Source organism: Lathyrus oleraceus, chromosome 1, assembly GCF_024323335.1.
Source record: "Lathyrus oleraceus cultivar Zhongwan6 chromosome 1, CAAS_Psat_ZW6_1.0, whole genome shotgun sequence".
NCBI classification, from domain to species: Eukaryota; Viridiplantae; Streptophyta; class Magnoliopsida; order Fabales; family Fabaceae; genus Lathyrus; species Lathyrus oleraceus.
In genome coordinates, this window is record NC_066579.1 from 407,669,538 (window position 1) to 407,688,552 (window position 19,015).

Here is a 19,015-nt window from a genome sequence, read left to right on the forward strand (position 1 = left end):
AACAAGGAAATTGAATAGCAAAAGGTACATTTTATTGAAGAATGGTAACTTGCTAAAGGCATAGCTCCATGGAAAATTACAATTTTAAATTGGCAATATGGGAAAGGTTACATTGAATCCAACGACCTACTATCCCTAATGACTAAGACTACCCAAAGCCTTGCTCATGAAGAGAGTGATTGGATTTGAAGTGGACTTCTGTAAATGTGTCTGCGATGTTTGGTGTCATCCGATGCAGTGAAATGCCATGTCCCTAACTTTTGCCTGGACTGCCCTTTCGGGTTTTCAATCCACCGGGACGCTCATTTTTGCCTAAGCCGCCCTTTCGGGTTTTCAACTTAGCGAGCCATAGTATTATTTTTTTTATTTTCTTTAGGCATAATATTTTCGGACTGCATCGGAGTTCACAGGATGTGCGAGCTCTTCTCCATCCATTGTTGTAAGAATTAGCGATCCTCCGGAGAAGACTGTCTTAACAACAAATGGACCGTCGTAATTGGGCATCCACTTCCCGCGCATGTCCTTGTGAACTGGCAAGATCTTCTTGAGTACAAGTTCTCCTTGTTGAAACTCACGGATTCAGACTTTCTTGTCGAAGGCTCTCTTTATTCGTTTCTGGTATAGCTGACCATGGCACATAGCCGTCAAACGCTTCTCGTCGATGAGGTTTAGCTGGTCGAATCTGTCTTGAACCCACTCGGCTTCATCTAGCTTGGCTTCCCTCAATACCCTTAAGGAAGGTAGCTCAACTTCAATGGGGAGGACGGCGTCTGTTCCATATACCAATGAGAAAGGGGTTGCCCCTGTTGAAGTTCGGACTGTAGTTCTGTATCCATGCAAAGCGAACGGTAACATCTCATGCCAATCCTTGTAAGTCTTGACCATCTTTTGTAGGATCTTCTTGATATTTTTATTCGCGGCTTCAACAACTCCATTCATCTTAGGACGGTAAGGAGATGAGTTGTGGTGCGCAATCTTGAAGTTGTCACACAACTCTTTCATAGTCTTGTTATTCAGATTGGTACCATTGTCAGTTATGATTCGGCTCGGAATTCCATAGCGGTAGATAATCTCCCTCTTGATGAAGCGAGCAACAACCTGCTTGGTCGCGTTGGCATAGGAAGCGGCTTCTACCCACTTGGTGAAGTAATCAATAGCAACTAAAATGAACCGGTGGCCGTTAGAAGCTTTCGACTCAATCGCCCCAATCATGTCAATGCCCCACATTGAGAAAGGCCACGACGAAGTCAAAACGTTCAACGGTGCCGGAGGTACATGCATTTTGTCGGCATAAACCTGACATTTGTGACACTTCCTGGCGTATTGGATGCAATCTGATTCCATAGTTAACCAGTAATATCCAGCCCTCAAGATTTTCTTGGACATGGCATAACCGTTGGCATGAGTTCCGAACGTCCCTTCATGAATCTCCTGGAGTAACATATCGGCTTCACGTTTATCAACACATCTAAGTAGAACCATGTCGTGGTTTCGTTTGTATAGCACGTCATTGCTGATGAAGAACTTGGATGCCAATCTTCTCAAAGTCCTTTTGTCCAGATGAGAAGCATCTGGTGGATACTCTTGCGTGAGCAAATAATTCTTGATGTCATGAAACCAAGACTTTTCATCAGTTTCATCTTCTTCAATCACCAGACAGTAGGCGGATTCAATTCTACGTTCGATTCGAATGAGTGGCGCTGCATTGACAAATTTGACCTTCCACATGGATGCTAACATGGCTAAGGCGTCAGCAATATGATTCTCAGACCTCGGAACATGCTCGAACTTGATCTCATCGAAGTATTTAATCAACTCCACAATATAGGCTTTGTAAGGGACTAGCTTCTCATTCTTGGTTTCCCATTCACCTTTCACTTGATAGATAACCAAAGCTGAATCTCCGCTTACTTCAAGAAGTTTGATTCGGAGGTCAATAGCTGCTTCAAGGCCAAGGATGCATGCTTCATATTCGGCGATATTGTTCGTGCATTCAAAGTCTAACCTTGCTGTAAATGGGGTATAACCACCTTTTGGATTCATCAAAACGGCGCCTATGCCGTGCCCACTGTAATTTGAGGAACCATCAAACATCATCTTCCACCAGAGACCCGGTTCGGGACCCCCCTCGAGCTCTGGCTTCTCGAAATCTTTTACCCACATAATGTCTTCGTCCGGGAAGTCAAACTTGAGAGGCTCGTAATCTTCGACCGGTTGGTCCGCAAGATAATCTGATAAGATGCTTCCTTTGATAGCTTTCTGAGGTACGTACTGGATGTCATATTCTGATAACAACATGTGCCAACGAGCAAGTCTCCCTGTCTGAGCAGGCTTTTCGAAAATGTACTTTATTGGATCCATCTTCGAAATCAACAAGGTGGTATGACACATCATGTATTGCCTGAGACGCCTAGCAGCCCATGCTAGCGCACAACAAGTTTTCTCCAAGAGTGGGTATCTGTTTTCACAATCGGTGAACTTCTTGCTCAAGTAGTATATAGCATGTTCTTTTCTTCCAGTCTCATCGTGTTGCCCCAGCACGCAACCCATAGACTTCTCGAGAACCGTCAGGTACATGAACAAAGGTCTTCCAGGAACAGGAGGGATTAAGATAGGAGGCTCTTGCAAGTAATCCTTGATCTTTTCAAACGCCCGCTGACAGTCAGGATTCCAATCAATAGTCTGGCCTTTGCAAAGCAACTTGAATATCGACTCACAAGTAGCAGTCAGGTTAGATATAAACCGGGAGATGTAGTTCAAACGTCCAAGAAAACCTCTGACTTGGGTTTCGGTCTGCGGAGCCGGCATGTCTTGAATGGCTCGGACTTTATCAGGGTCTACCTCGATTCCTCGTTGGCTGACGATGAAACCAAGTAGCTTTCCAGATCTGACACCAAAAATACACTTAGCGGGATTTAGTTTCAACTGATATTTTCGGAGTCGTTCAAACAGTTTTAACAGATGAACCAAATGTTCCTCTTCGTTATGAGATTTGGCAATCATATCATCCACATACACTTCGATTTCTTTGTGCATCATGTCATGAAAGAGAGCCGTCATAGCACGTTGATAGGTTGCCCCTGCGTTCTTCAAACCGAAAGGCATAACTTTATAACAGAAGGTTCCCCAAGGAGTGATGAATGTAGTCTTTTCTCTGTCGGTGGGATCCATCTTGATCTGGTTATAACCGGAGAAACCATCCATGAATGAGAAAACTACAAAACTAGCTGTACTATCGACAAGGGTATCAATATGAGGCAATGGGAAATCGTCTTTTGGACTAGCTTTGTTCAGATCCCTGTAGTCTACGCACATTCTGACCTTACCGTCCTTTTTGGGCACTGGAACAATGTTGGCAACCCAATCAGGATACTTTGCAACTGCAAGGAAACCCGCATCCAACTGTTTCTTAACCTCATCTCGAATCTTCAAAGCCATGTCAAGTCTCGTTCTTCGAAGTTTCTGTTTGACAGGAGGACATTCTGGCTTAAGCGGTAGTTTGTGAACTACAATATCTGTGTCTAAACCTGGCATATCTTGATACGACCATGCAAACACGTCAACATAGTCCTTCAACAGCTTGATCAATCTCTGCTTGACCTCGACCCCAGGTATTGCGCCAATTTTGACCTCTTTCTTGTCTTCATCTGTGCCGAGATTAATCAAATCTACCTGCTCCCTGTGCGGTTGAAGCTTTGTGTACTCGTACTCAACCAATCTCGTCAGTTCCGCGGGTACTTCAAAATCCTCTTCACCCCCATCTTCAGCTTGATAAATGGGTGAATCCCAATCAGGAGAGACGATAGAGTCATTGGATTCAACAAGGGTTGTAATGTCACTGCATGTTGAAAGGCTTGTTTTATTGAATGTTCAAATGAAGATGCAAGAGAGTGGAAATGCTTTATTTTGTAGCTTTTGAAAAGATTGCCAATTTCATTTTAAAAGGTGAAAACGAAAAGAAAAAAAATGCTAATAGAACAAAGTGGAAGCAGAACAAAATGCATTGATTAATAATTGTTTTAAAAATGAAAGGTGGCCCTACAAAGCAATCCAATAGCCTTGGGCAGAGCTATGGATATGAAAACACAAATGGAACTGTTAATTTACTTCGAAACGGGAAAAATGATAGGAATCTCTATAGCCTCCCAGTTGCTCAAAGCTGCATCGCTCTTGAATACCAGGTTACTCAGGTCTTCGTCTTCATCATAGTCACTGATGGCATTGACTTGGAAACCTCTGCTGACAAAAACTTCTTGAAAAAACTTCGGACGCCCTTCGACATTTGTAGAAGCTTTATCATGAGTTGGTCTGTAACCCAACCCGTGGCGATCAGTTTTGGTCTTGACGTTGATTATCTCTCCCCAACCTTCAGGAATGCCCCTGTCAATTGTTGATCTGGTACTCTTTAAGGATGAAAAAGATGGATTACTCTGGCCTTCCACAGTCTCTTCGACCTCCACTAACACAGCATTGGCGATCTCAAGTGCTTGGAAAGAAGTTTCCAACGCGTCTTCATCGGCCTCAATATAACGGAACGAAGATAAATTACTGACCATTAAATCCTCCTCACCGTGAATAATCACCAGCTTATCATCAACTACAAACTTCATCTTTTGGTGCAAGGTAGAAGTCACAGCCCCAGCAGCATGGATCCAAGGTCTTCCAAGTAGACAGCTGTAATTGGGATTGATATCCATGACTTGGAAAGTGATATTGAAAACATGCGGACCAATCAGAATTGGAAGTTCCACTTCTCCAATCACAGCTCTACGAGAACCATCAAACGCCTTGACAATCAAAGAAGTAGGCTTCACCATAGCCTCTTTATAGGCCAACTTGCTAAGAACTCTCTTGGGTAGGACGTTCAAAGATGAACCGGTATCCACAAGCACCCTGGCTAAATTATCCTCTTGACACTTCGCTGATATGTGCAAAGCACGGTTGTGATTCGGGCCCTCTTTCGGTAGCTCTTCATTGCTGAAGCTAAGAGTATTACATGCGGTAATATTGGCGATCACACTATCAAACTGACCGGTAGTAATATCTTGAGCGACATGAGCTTGCGTCAATACTTTCTGCAAAGCAGCCCTATGAGCGGGTGAATTCAATAACAGAGACAGGATAGAGATCTTCGAAGGGGTCTGATGAAGCTGATCAACGACTTTGTAATCACTCTTCCTGATGATCCTTAAGAATTCAGCATCTTCATCATTAGTAACAACCTCTTTATTTTCATCTCTGGCAGGCACAACAGTGTTAGTAATTGTCTCTCTAGGTGGAGCCTCATCAAAACGGGGAGTGTACACGCGACCACTGCGAGTCATCCTGCTTGCCCCAGCTATGTTAGTCACACTTTCACCATCAACCTTCACTTCTTCTCTTGGAATGACCTTCCCAGATTCTTTTTCAACCGCGGTTACACCATACTTCCAAGGTACTGCTTTGGGATCACTGAATGGAAATGGACTCGGTTTTTGGATAATCAACGGTTTAGGCTGGTCCACTGTTGGAGTAACGGGAGTCGGTATACTGAACACTGGCATGACAGAATTTGGTGCTGGAAGATTAAACACTAGTATCCTACCCCTTGATTCTGGCAAGTTGAAGGTAGGCTCAATTGCGGCTACTTCTTTCGCCTGGTTAACTACTTGCAAAAAACCATCATCAATCAATCTCTGAACGTCTTTCTGAACCATAACACAACCCTTATCACATCCCTTACAGCTCGTACAACCGATATGGGAAATAGATACTAGGCCTGCTTTAAACAGCTTTGAATGGAATTCCTTGAGCGGAGTCTTAATCTGAGCTACATCAAGGATAGAATTCTCTTCAGACGAAGCATCAATGGCATTAACAGCCCCATGGTCAGGCAAAGGGTTACTTTTGACATTGGGCGGCGGATCGTTGAATGACAGAATCTTCTTTTCCATCAGATCCCTCACAAGGTTTTTCAAAGCATAACAGTTCTCCAAATCGTGACCTGGCGCACCCTCATGAAATAAACAATGAGCGGCGGCGTTGTAGTTGGCTGGCAAAGGATTCGGAGGCGGTCCCAAATCTCGAGTAGTGACCAAACCGCGTTGCACTAAGTAAGGATAGAACTCGGTGAACGTCATCGGAATCGGTGGACAAGTCTTGTATAGTCTCCTTGGAGCATTCTGGCGAGGTGCCTGGTTCCTCGGTTGTTGACTCGCCTGAGCGTTGGATGCTTGTTGATAATTCGGAGGAGGATAAACCGAAGGCGGATAACCAGGAACCTGTTGCATGGGCTGATAAACGGGCGCTTGTGGAGCTTGTTGGTTAAAAGATGGTGCAACAGCAGCCACGTATGGCGGTGGTGCATACTGAACCGGGTATCCCTGTGGTTGGGCATACTGTGGCGGATATTGATACTGCCTATTCCTTCTCCTATCTGAAGACACAGCATGAGTCTCTCCTTCCTTCTTTCTCTGAGGATTGACGGAAGTCTTCTTAGCTTGGTCCTTCGAACTCGTACTGCTAGACCCACTGGACATCTTTCCACTCTTCATAGCTAATTCAACCTTTACTCCAACAACAACAATATCAGCGAAATTCGTGGTTACACTACCCACCATCCTTTCATAGAACTCAGAACGAACGGTGTCAACAAACCAGTCAGCTAATTCTTTATCAGTCAATGGAGGTTCAACCTGGGAAGCAATTTCCCTCCATCGCTGGGCGTATTCCTTAAAGGTCTCAGAACTTTTCTGCATCATACTCAAACGTTGTCTCCTGTCAGGAGCCAAGTCCATGTTGTACTTATAGTGCTTAATGAAAGCGTCAGACAAATCTTGAAAAGACTTGATGCGAGATTGGTCCAATGTTAAATACCACTTCGACGAGGCACCTTTCAGACTGTCTTGAAAACAGTGGATCATCAACTTGTCATTTTCCACGTGGGCAGCCATCCTACGGTAGTACATTATCAAATGGCTTTTCGGACATGTAGTCCCTTCATAGCAGTCAAAGTTCGGAGTCTTGAACTTTGGCGGAATAACTAAACCGGAAACCAAACAGATGTCTCTAGCAGCAGCACCAAAGATCTGGTCTCCTTCCATCTTTCTTAATATTTTATCAATAGTAACAACCTCCTCACGGAGCCTATCACGCGGCTGGTACCCTTCATCATTATCATCCAGAATTTCATAAACAGGCTCATTAAGATAAGGCTGCACCCGAGTATGGACATTAGCTTGTGTGAAGGTAGGGACCACCTTTGGAGGCTCGGGAACCAAAGGCACAATCTGTTGAACGTTCTGTATAACCGGCATGGCTTGTTGACCACTTTGTGCAACCGGCATAGTTTGTTGAACTGACGTAACAACAGGCGGATGTATGAAACTCTGCGAAAGACCATAAGGAAACGGGTTCTCAACTAAAACAACCGGCGGATCTACGGCAGCGGTAGTGTTGATCTCAGAAACCACAGTAGGCTGAGTATCCATCTTTGCATTGATAACCTGAAGTAGTTCCATAATTGTTCCTACATTCCCTCGAAGGTCTGCTAGCTCGTTGTTAACGCGATCCATCTCTTGAGCGTGCTCTTCCATCCTTCTTAGAGCTTGAGCTCTAGTGTTGTATCAATTCAGAGTGACGAAACTGTACGCGAGAGAACCGAGTATGAGACAACCGGGAGACACATGAAATGCAAAATGTGATGCAAAATGCGAATGAAAGATTTCATGGAATTCAAGCCTTTATGAACATCGCGGAATACCACTGGGATCTTTATTTATTAATTTGAAAATGGATTACAAATAAATATTCTTAAAAAATCTTAACAAGAAAAATAGCTAAATAAAAGCTACGAAAGCCCTAAGGAAGCGTAGTCCACGACTTCAACGAGTAGGCGGAGAGTCGGAGGAAAATAAATCCTCGTAGATTCTTCTCTTTTTGCAGGAAAGCACTTCTTCATTCTTCGCCTGCAGCTGCTTTTGTAGCTCTTCATTCTCACTGACGATAACCTGATATTTATTTTTCCACGTTTCTGCCTCATGTTGTGCTCTCTTCAAAGCGATTTCCAACTTTTCAGCTTCGGACATGAATACTAAAACAGGTTCTCTTCTCGGAGGTAAAGGATCTTGGCGAGGATAAGGCATGTTCAGCTTGATGGCTCTTTCCCGGACCCAACGAAGATAAGGTTCCATAGACACACAATTCGGCTTTCCCAAACTTTCTTTGCCCTTCTTGTGCAAATGACGCCAAGCGGATACAATCTGATCTTGAAGTTCTTTGTCACCCTTAAAGAAGATTTTCTCCACATGAACACTTTTAGGCGGTTCTTTCAAGGGATACCCTAACTGTCGGCGAGCTAGGACTGGATTGTAGCTGATTCCTCCATTAAAACCAAGTAAAGGTACGTTGGCAAAGTCTCCACAGCTGTCAATAATTAGTATTCCATCATACACACGATTATACCAAACGATGTCCGAGTGTGTCAGCGCCATGACCCTTGGTGACCAAAATCCCTTGTCAAGACTCAAAAAAGACTTGGGCAAGTGCGAAATAAACCACTTGTATAATAAAGGCATGCAACAGGGGATCATTCCTCCACCATGAAAATTCCGGAGATGTATGGAATGATAAGTGTTACCCAATAACGTTGGTACTGGATTGTTCTTCATGAATATTTTGATGGCGTTAATGTCAACGAATCCTTCAAAACTTGGGAAGAGTAGCATTCCATAAATAAGCAAAGCAAGGATTGTCTCAAAGGTAGGCATGCTTAAATGATCGGCATAATATTGGGCTTTCTTGATTAAGAAATGCGTAGGTAACCCTACAGTTCCACCTTTGGTGATCATGTTGCCTTTGATGTCGGACACCTTTAAGCATATGGCTTTAGCAATGTCTTCCTCTTTAGGGTCCTTCTCTAAGAAAGGGAACGGAGACTTATCCACAATAGGTAACCCCACCAACTGAGAGTACTCTTCTAAGGTAGGTAATAGCTGATAATCTGGGAACGTGAAACAATGGTAATCCGGATCATAGAACTGTAGTAACGTAGAAAGAAGTCCATCCTTCACTTGGATTCTCAATAAGGATAATAGCCTTCCGTACTTGTCCTTGAACCCCTCTTGATCTTCAACCAAAGCTCCTAGCTTCCTTAGGTCATCCAACTTAAAATTCTTAAAAGAGTATTTCAAGGTGTTTCTCTTATTGTAATCCATGGTAGCCTGCGATGTTCATAAATAAAGTTTGAATTCCATGAGATGTAATGCAATGTGATGTTTTATGGATGTAATGCACATAAACACACAAAGTCCTAGGTTAAAGGTATACGAGCGGAAGTCAAAGTCTACCCATCCCATAGAGGTATGTACTATAGGGTTAATTGTACCTGCGGAACAAGGGTTCTAAATCGGTGCCCAAAGTCATCAGTCCATCTTTCGGATATTATCAATTTCCCAATTGACTCGGTGGTTAATAATATTCTCAAGAGAACCTCTTTTGAGTGTGGTATCGCGTAGCAACTATTTTTGGATTACTCCCTCATAGTCCCCGCACTACGTCCTAGATAAGGCCAAAGTGGTGTTAAGGTAACTACGGTCCCCAGTGTCATAGGCTCCCATCGAAGATAGTAAGTGTCTTCACGATTACTCGTTCAACAGAACTACCTTTCAAAAGGGCCTCAACTGAGCGGTGATTCTCAAGTCGGCTTGGTCGGGATTCAACTCCCTATAAGCTTCGTTGAATCTATCACCTCCTATAATAAGTTCACTCAAATCCGGGTGTAGGACTTACCTCACAACAAAGATACCCCTCATAATACACAATAATATATACATACAATTAATAGTATAAAATATCATACAATAAACAAAATAGGGGCAACCCTTAATTATGTTGCTCCCCAGTGGAGTCGCCATTTTCTGTTGCGGTGGAAATAGGATACCAAACTATTAATTAGTTTGAATCACGATTCAAATTCACAACCGCTCTTTGATTTATCCGAAGGAAAAGGTCAAAAGAGGGAAAAACTTATTTTTGCATTGTAAACTAATGCGAGGAGAGCTCTAGGTAAGGGGTTGACTAAGCTTAGGGAAGGTACTAGCACCATAAACTTCTGTAGTACTCTACAGGAACCTTTTGTTTACTGTATGCTTTTTTATTTTTATTATCTGCTTTAAATAAATACTGAGCTAAGGGATAGAGTGACCTAAAAGACCTAAGGGGTTAGTCCTAAATTTACTCGGCAAGACGTCGCATCTTGTGCCTACATATCCTGACGGGAATGGAATCAGAGTAATTGTAGTTCCCCTCGAAAGGGAGGTTAGAAATTTCTTGACTGTGGTCAAGGTTCCGATGGGGAATAAGCATTTCTTAAGGAAACGCTTACGTGGAGTGTTGAAACTCCTATTTCTACGTTGAGACGTTGAATTAAAATTAGGGATAAAATTAGGGATTCCACGGCGGGAAACCCTAAAGCAGAGTACAGCGACTCTTTGACCTAATGCTAGGGTAAAGGGCATTTTCGTCCACGGCGGGACGCCTAGGCTATTGAGGTTTTGGAAACGGTCAAGGGTTTGAAAAGGGTCAAAATTTAGGGTTATTGACTCGGCGGTCACACTGCTAAACCTAATTCCTTCGGAGGGCAAGGCGGTAAAAACATGCCAGCAACGGAATCATTACATGGCAGGCATAAAAATATGAAAATAAAGCAAGCAGTAAAGGAAAGCATCGCGACCACTCGCGTAAATTACAAATCCCCAAAAATGCGAAATAAAATAAACCGCGACCATGGCCTCGCGTAAATTACATCCATGGAACAAAAACGAGCAAATGAAATAATAATGATAAACCGAAACAAACAAACTAACGAGGGTTAGACGAAAATGAAACGGCTAAGTCAAAACTGAATTTTTGAGATTTTTCTTTGTTGAAAAGAAAAGTTATTATATATTTTTTCATATTTTTGATAAGGAAGGGTCATTTTAAGGCTAATGCCTTTTTTCTAAAAAACAAATTGTTTTAATTTGAAAGGTTTTTTTGATTAAGAAAAGAACTTATTTTTAACTTTTGTGGTAAATAAATAAAAACAAATTAATCTAAATATTAAAAAAAACTGTGTTATTATTATCCTTTTTTAAACGGTGGAGAATGATAAAAATAAATTATAAATTATGTACCTAGCTTTTAAAACAAAATAATTATAAATTATGAATAAAAACAAATTAATTTAAATAACAAAAACAAACTTGATTATAAATTATGTACCTAGCTTTTTTAAACAAAGAAAATTTGTTACGTAAAAGTTATATATAAAAAAATCTTACTTAATAGCAATTATTAACGTTACTAATTTTATTAATTAGAAGTTATTAGAAAACTTTTCAATTTACTATGTTAATGACTAATTGACTCTTAGTGGTGCTTTTTTATTTAAAACAATTACTAATACCAATTTACCAAAACCAAACAGACAAGCATAAACGTGAATAGAAAAAGGTCATTTGGCTTTGTGCTTGCTGCTAGGGTTTGTCAATCCTTTCTCTTTCTCTCCTTATACCGGCGGCGGCCATTGTTGCATGCTCCATCTTTCCTTCTTCTATCCTACACATCTTCTTCTTAAACCTGAAATGCACACATTAGAGCAAAACGATTTACGGTGATAAAATCCTACCTGTACGCGTTTGTTATTGACGGCGTTTGTTGAGGTTCGTTAGCCGATGATGTTTTGCGACTGAGGCGTTGCTCGATGACGGTAATGGGTCCCGGTGGTAGTGGCAATCAGAAGGATCCACGGCCGCCACGAGTTCCCGACGTTGATCCGTTACGACGAAGCTTCGGTTCTGGCTTCTCTTTCTTGTTTCAGGATTTCAGATCCCTCTTAATATTTATATCCCCCTCGAATCCACTATGGGCTTTGGTTTTTCATGATTTCCGCTGAAGTTGTTGCTAGATTTGTTGAGGTATTTTTGGAACAGATTATTAATGAGTTTTTGACTGAACGGCTTTGTTATGTTGTTGCTGTGCTTTTGGATCCGGATTTTACGTTTATTGATTTTATTTCGGATTTGCTAGCTGGTATTGTTTTGGATTTAATTATGATTTACGGATCTTGGATGAGTTTGATTCTTTTATGATGTTGATTTGGATATCTGTTTTATTTTCAGATATTGGATTTGCCGAAATATTATTCTTGGATCCATAGCTCCAGATTTGGGTTTTCTGTTGGCTTTGAAATCTGGATATTTGGATTTGTCTTGGATATATTTACTTGATAGATGGATATGGATTTTAGATTCATGTGGGTAATCCGTTTGGCTTCGAAACAATTTTCCGGCAGAATCATTTTCGGCCCAGGACTTCTTTTTCTCTTCTTCTCTGCTGTCCCAAAAAGAACGGATACTACCGGTTGATGCCGAGTTCGTGAATCGGAATGGGAGCTGGTTTCGGCAATTGTCGTGCCCTCCCGACACCCAGTGATGACATTTTTCTGAGGGTGTCAAAATAAATTCTAACACTTTTTACTCCGCTTTTCTGTTCTTTGTCTGTGTGCAGGTACGGAAGGAAACATCGGATGAAGAAACATGAAGAACCGGCATGAAGATCATAGGACCTAGAAATAAAAATCAAAATGTATTTCCTTTTATAATTTGTAATAAAATTATTTATGAATAAAATTCACAAACATTTCTACCCAAGAACAACGTTTGATTCTTCTTTCCATGATTTAATTTTGTCGCAACCGAACGACCCAAAACAATATCTGATTAAAAATCAACTTGGTCAAAATTCTCTGAATGAAATTAATCAGTTAAATTTAAACGATTAATAATAAAACCAACTTCACCGTACGAAACCAATATGAATAAATTCCAGAAAAACCCAAATGAATTAAACTTCGTCATCTCAAACCGTGTTGCTTAAACATGATGTAACCTTCAGTTCCAATCCAATATTTCCAGATTAAATCGTGCTTGATGATAGAATCGATGATAGTCTTGAACGAATTAAAACAGGAAGGAAGCAGAGAAAACCGATTAACAGTGAAAACAGAAATATATTCCGCATTAAAATTCAATTTGCATCTCTGATAAAATACCAAACCATAAACCAATTCAGCCCATAAACCTCAATCAAACAGCAATCAAAACCCGAATCTGAATCAGAATTTCTACTGCTTTGGCTTCAAAAAAAACTGGCAGATAGCAGAAGAACAGAAAAATAAACTGATTAACAGAAATTCCGCCGTATGGAATCTTGTCCCGATTTGAATCGAACCAGCTTAATGTCTCATACTCAAACCCAAGTGACAAAATAAATGTCTCGGAACTCAATTGACGACAGAGTCTCAGCCCGTTGAATTAATTACCGTATCTCAAGAATCCTGATGCCAAAAGTTACCGTGCATCTCTGTTTATCCTCAAAGAAAATGAAAATAAAATAAAAAACTCGGAAGCGAAGGCCCTAATTATTCAATAAATCCCTGATGATAACTTAGCTTCGAGGACTGTCAGTAAACAACGTGAAAATGACCATTTTGCCCTTTAACAACTAAAGTGTACCAGACGCGGTTTCTGCAAAACGAAACAAAACTACACAACCCGTTAATAGTTAGCTGATGCGAAAATGAGATGACATGCGACATGAATCGACTAATCTGAGGGTAAAATTTGGGGTATTACAGTACCTAAAGTAAAAAACTTAAGTGAATAATGTGGGTATGATTTACAATCTCAAACGTTAAATGATATCTTAATTGTGTTTTGTCAAGAAACCCTAAATTGTTCTTCGAGCGTAAATCAAATTTGATTGAACCTGACCATGAGTGATAATTGAAGTTATTGAGGGATAGTGAGCGTGTGGTGTACTAGTACAAATAATATATTTTATCACAAAACTTTCACTTCAACCAATTAAAAATTGAGGTTAAATGCATTGGAGTGCGACATTTTTTTTTTATAAATTAAACCTACTCCTTTGATTTTTTTGTTCAACTGACAGGAAATATTGCTTAGGGTTTGAGACGATTCTCAACTTATGCAATTTTGTATTTTATTTAGAACCAAAATGACACCCTTATTTTATTTAATTTTTTAATGACAATAAAAGTCATCTATTCCTTCTTTTTTTTTGTTCAACCGACAGGAAATGTCACTCGGGATTTAGAGCTTCGATTTCCACCTCCTGTAATTTTGTATTTTATTTAGAACCAAAATGACGCCCTTATTTTATTTAATTTTTTAATTATAATATATAAATAATCTATTCACTCATTTTTTCAACTGAGAGCAAATGTTGTTCAATATTTTATTTTATTAAAATAGAATTCAGTTTTTACCTCAATTGTTACTGCCAATCTATATATAAAATCCAAATAATATTTTATTCCAACATCATAATGTTAATTCTTATTCACTTTTGCATTTCTCATAAAAAATATCGCCCTAACGAACAAAACACCCTCTTCATCTTCTCCATTAAACCTTAAATCAAACTCCATCTTCCAAGTCGAATGAAGTAAACAAATTAATAGGAAGGAAGCTCAAATAAGGAAACTCGATACTCAAGCCAACACATTTCTTGATTCTATCATCATGTTTCCGGAGGTGCTCCCCGGGCAAACCTCGCATCCAAGGGGACCATGAAGAGAAAGATATATGAGTTGTTGGTCGTCCATAAAAAGGATGGTGGTACATTGATAAATACCTTGGACTGACCTATGTTATGGTTTCGTGACTCTGAGATGGTGGGAGGCATTCCTCACGAAATCCCCCTGGTGATTATAGCTACAATCAAGCAATTCAACGTCTCTCGAATCCTGGTTGATGGTGACAACTCCTATGATATTATGTACTCATAGTTGTTTGAAAGGATGCGTTTGGAAAGAGGAACCTTATGGCCATATGAAGGCTCATACTCGCAAGCATTCAATGAGACGGCCACCTATCCATAGGGGTACATCGATCTAATGGTATCAATAGGCAAAGGGAAGGACGTCTGGGCAATCAATTAGTAATTTCTCGTCATCACTTGCAGGAACGTGAATAATTGCATTATAGGAAGACCTTTTGCAGCTATTATGGACGTTGTAGCCTCATCGATGCATCTTAAACTCAAGTACCACAACCTTCAAGGGGAGCCGATCACCCTTAATATCAATCTCGAGGGAGCCAAGAGAATCTATTAGGCGCTTCAGCGAGACCATAGAGGGCATGATGATTAATATCAATGTAGTTTCTCTAAGCATCCAGCTCATAAGCATGAGCATCTGTACCCCAAGAAGTAGCTAAGCAGTTATCCTGCCTGGTTATTTATTTCCCTATTTGTATTAAATGTTATGTTTATATAATCACTCTTTCTAAAATATGACAAATTTTGAAATATTCATTTCTTTATGATTGTGCACAACAACAACGAGTATGGGGTACGAGCGACGAGATCGAGGTCCGACATAAATAAGTTTAGGGGTGCTGTCATAGACGCCTTTCTCTTACGACTACATCAATCAATTCCCCACAGCACAAATCACACACAAAGAAGTTCAGGGGTGTTGTCAAAGACACTTTACTTGGGCGACTATAACAATAAACTACCCATAACACAAAGCACACACAAAGAAGTTCAAGGGTGTTATCGTAGACACTTTGATCGAGTGACTACAACAATCAATTTCCTGCCCACGGGGGTGCTTTTGAAAATGCCTCGCGTGTGTGACTACAACAATCAATTCCCTACAGTCATAGGTGTTGTTGTAGACGCTTTACTCATGAGACTATAATAACCAATTCCCAATAGGAAATAGTGGTTTACCCCTTATGGAAACTATCCACTCCAAAGGTCGCAGTGGGTTGACCACACGTCTACCTCAGACCAGGTTTTCACCTAGGGAAGAGAAGAGGAACCGACCCTTGGCCGGAAACGACCCTAGTGATGTCCAATAAACTTTTAGGAAAGACCTCGTAAGTTCACACATAACCAGATCTCCACACTCAGAATCACACAAATACACCTCATATAGGTAAAATAAAACAAAATTAAAAATTAAAAAAAAAACATTTTGTTCCAAAAAAGAATACACATATGTTCTTCCATTACAAGGTACTTTGTAGATAATACACACAAAAAATAAGTGTGCAGGACTACTCCAGTAGGGAGACGACCTCCCCATCTTTGAGCATTTGATCCAACCAAACCTACTCTCTCGAGACACGTAAAGGAGGGTAGAAATGCTCTACTTTACTCAAGGTATTCTCAAACGAATGCAAAACACCCAAAGGTTGGTGGCCGTACAATCTGCCAAGCACTGAGTCAGAAAAGCATTCTCAAGGCGTGGAGACTCCAATTTCCTTTGAGCTACTAAAAAAGATGCTTGAGAAGAGGATAAATTTTCCCAAGCAGAAACTAGAGCCTGGTTCTTCCTCACCATGGTCCTCACCAGATGAGTGACTTGGTCAGTTAGAAAATCAGAGATATTAAGGGGGAGCAAAGTGTCCCTTATCCCAGTGAGAGAGGTAAAAGTTGTATGTATTTTTTGCAGGTACCTATCCCAATGAAGCATCGGATTCTGATCACTTTCCTATAGCTGATGCTTCTTAGTGTATTGCTAGTCAGACCAAAAAGCGTACCATCGACCAGCTCCACCGAGGGCCGAACTAAAAAAAGCATGTTAAGTATACAAGTCATATTCTCCAATTATTCCTCCAGCGCACGTCTGAACATGTTGGACATATAAGATCAATCCTCCTCTAGAGGAGAAACCCGACACTCTCTAGAAGGGTGTGGGTTTAATCCTGAAGTACCATGCATCCGCTTAAGAGAATTGAAATCAACAACACTCCCAGAGGTCTCCAAAGTATTATAAGGGCTTGCTTTAATCCCTACCAGTTATATTCCCCACCTCATATGCTGGAGCTTTATTTCATTGGTTATTGAATTTGTGTGGAATTATTGGCAACTGAGGCCGAAACAATTGTTAGCAAAACAAATACATCATGAATAAGAAAATTGAAGGCGAAAATCCAAAAGTCTTTTAGACATGCCAAAAATAATCTTCCTTTCTTCCCTATTACGGGCCTCCTTCAATAGATAAGTATTGATGATGCGTTTCTAGTTGGCTTCATCCTGGGGAATTCCGCCCCTGGGATAACCTAAATCTTTGACGAAACTCATCAACCTTTTCTTTTGGATAAAAGTTTTATCCCTCTCGCAGACTGAGTTTCCCTTGTCTCTTTGAGTTTCTTCCCACTTTATTTAAAATCACTTGCTTTCCAGAGTAACTTTCATCGCACATTCATAATTTTAAAACATTAAATTTTTTATTTTTCAGCTTCATTACTTGTTTTAACTCCTTTGCCTTATTACTTCAAGGTACCTTCTCTTCTCCTCAACTTTTACTCAAGTTTTTATCATAATTTCATTACGATGAATGGTAAACCTATTACCGTCGAGAGTGACTCGGAGGGTAATGTATCTTCGTCTTCGAAAATGGGAATAGGTTCTGAATCACATTCCTTCTCCTCTATTAGTGGGTTTTTTTAATCTTGAATCATCATTTTGAGTGATGATTCAAAGATGGAAGATTCATCTATAAAATCTTTGTTAGATGAAGCTTTATCCATGAATACTTCAAAATATTTGTTTCTTTTTAAATCTAATGGGGTGAAAACCTTTCTGAGAGACTGAAGCTTCCCCTTGTCTTGGCCGAGGCAGAAATAGAGGATGCTCGTCAAAGGAGGAAACTTGGTGATCGCTTTGCCCAAACATACCTGGAGTCAACTGGTCATGACCCTAATGACACTGAAATTACTTATCATATAGAGTGCCAAGGGCGACATGATATCGTGTCATGGGTTAATCTTGATGATCATCATAGAGCTTATGTATTGGCCACCTAAATAGTTGGGACTCCTTTTGTTCTAAACACCATCTAAGTTGTAGCCCATGCCAACATCATAGTTGACAATCCCTCGGATTATCCTATTCTGCCAGTAGGTTCGGATGAGAGGGTATCCAACTTTTTCAAAGGTTGTTTGATTCCTCTATACGAGTGTCTCTTCACCAAGTTAGGGATATGTCTGCCATTCTCTGACTTTGAGGTGGGTGGTGATGAATCATCTAAAAGTTCCCCCCTTACATCTAGCTTCATCCGGAGCTTGGGCCTGTATGGTGGCGTTATAGCTTTGTATTGGGTACAAGTCTTTGAAACCTTCATTAGGGGTCTTTTTCTACCTCTTCTTCATATCTTGTACTTTGTTGGATAATGCTCGGGATCAAGGATTAATCTTTCTTCGTCCTCAAGTACCCTGGTTCAACTCTTTCTCTTTTGCCTGATAGGGTTTTCTGGATTACTTTGTATTGGTGAACGCGTCACTTCTGAGGCTCACATGGCCTTATGCTCATCTTTGAATCCAGTGTGGAGTGTCTTTTCTTGCAGAGGTGGTTTTCAAAAATATTGGTCCAGAGTTCATTTCTACCGACCTATCTCTTCTTAATACTTCGTGCCAACTTTTATGTCTCCCGAGGAAGTGAAAATGAAAGAGGATTTACATGTATGATATCAAGGACTCAAATATGAAGAAGTGTTTTGTTCCGGTGAAGTACTTTATTTTCAGCAAAAGAAAAGGCAAATAGATACTTGTGCGATCATTAGTTAACCTGGACATTCCGAGAGACAAGGCGAGGATGGGGATCTGGGCACTTTTATTTAACCATTCAACTTGTTCTTTCGTAGATAACATGAATCAGTTGAGTCAATTGCGGAAAGTTATGGATCTCATGAATGATCAGGGTCTTACTAATGACTTGTCTGTCCCGGTGCTGTAGGCACATGTCGTTGCTTCCTATTATTTTACCTTCTAGGGTACCTAGTACTTCATATGAGTTTATTGCTGTCATGGATGTTGAGGATCTAGATTTTGTATGAGGTTTATCTATGGGTTACAAATAGAGCCTTTTTGAAGATTTTTCTTGTACTTTGTTAAGGGCCGAGTCCCTTGTTTCTATTGTAGCTGTTGGCCAGGACGCCGTTCTGGGATCTTGTGAG

At 40.5% G+C, this 19,015-nt stretch overlaps 1 protein-coding gene across 1 annotated transcript; it reads right to left on the reverse strand.

The window, feature by feature from the left end:
- Nucleotides 1-7,862: 7,862 nt before the first annotated feature.
- On the reverse strand, nucleotides 7,863-9,194 carry LOC127111930 (uncharacterized). The gene has a single exon (XM_051046206.1). The coding sequence runs from the start codon at nucleotides 9,192-9,194 to the stop codon at nucleotides 7,863-7,865; it is 1,332 nt and encodes a 443-aa protein (XP_050902163.1).
- Nucleotides 9,195-19,015: the final 9,821 nt, after the last annotated feature.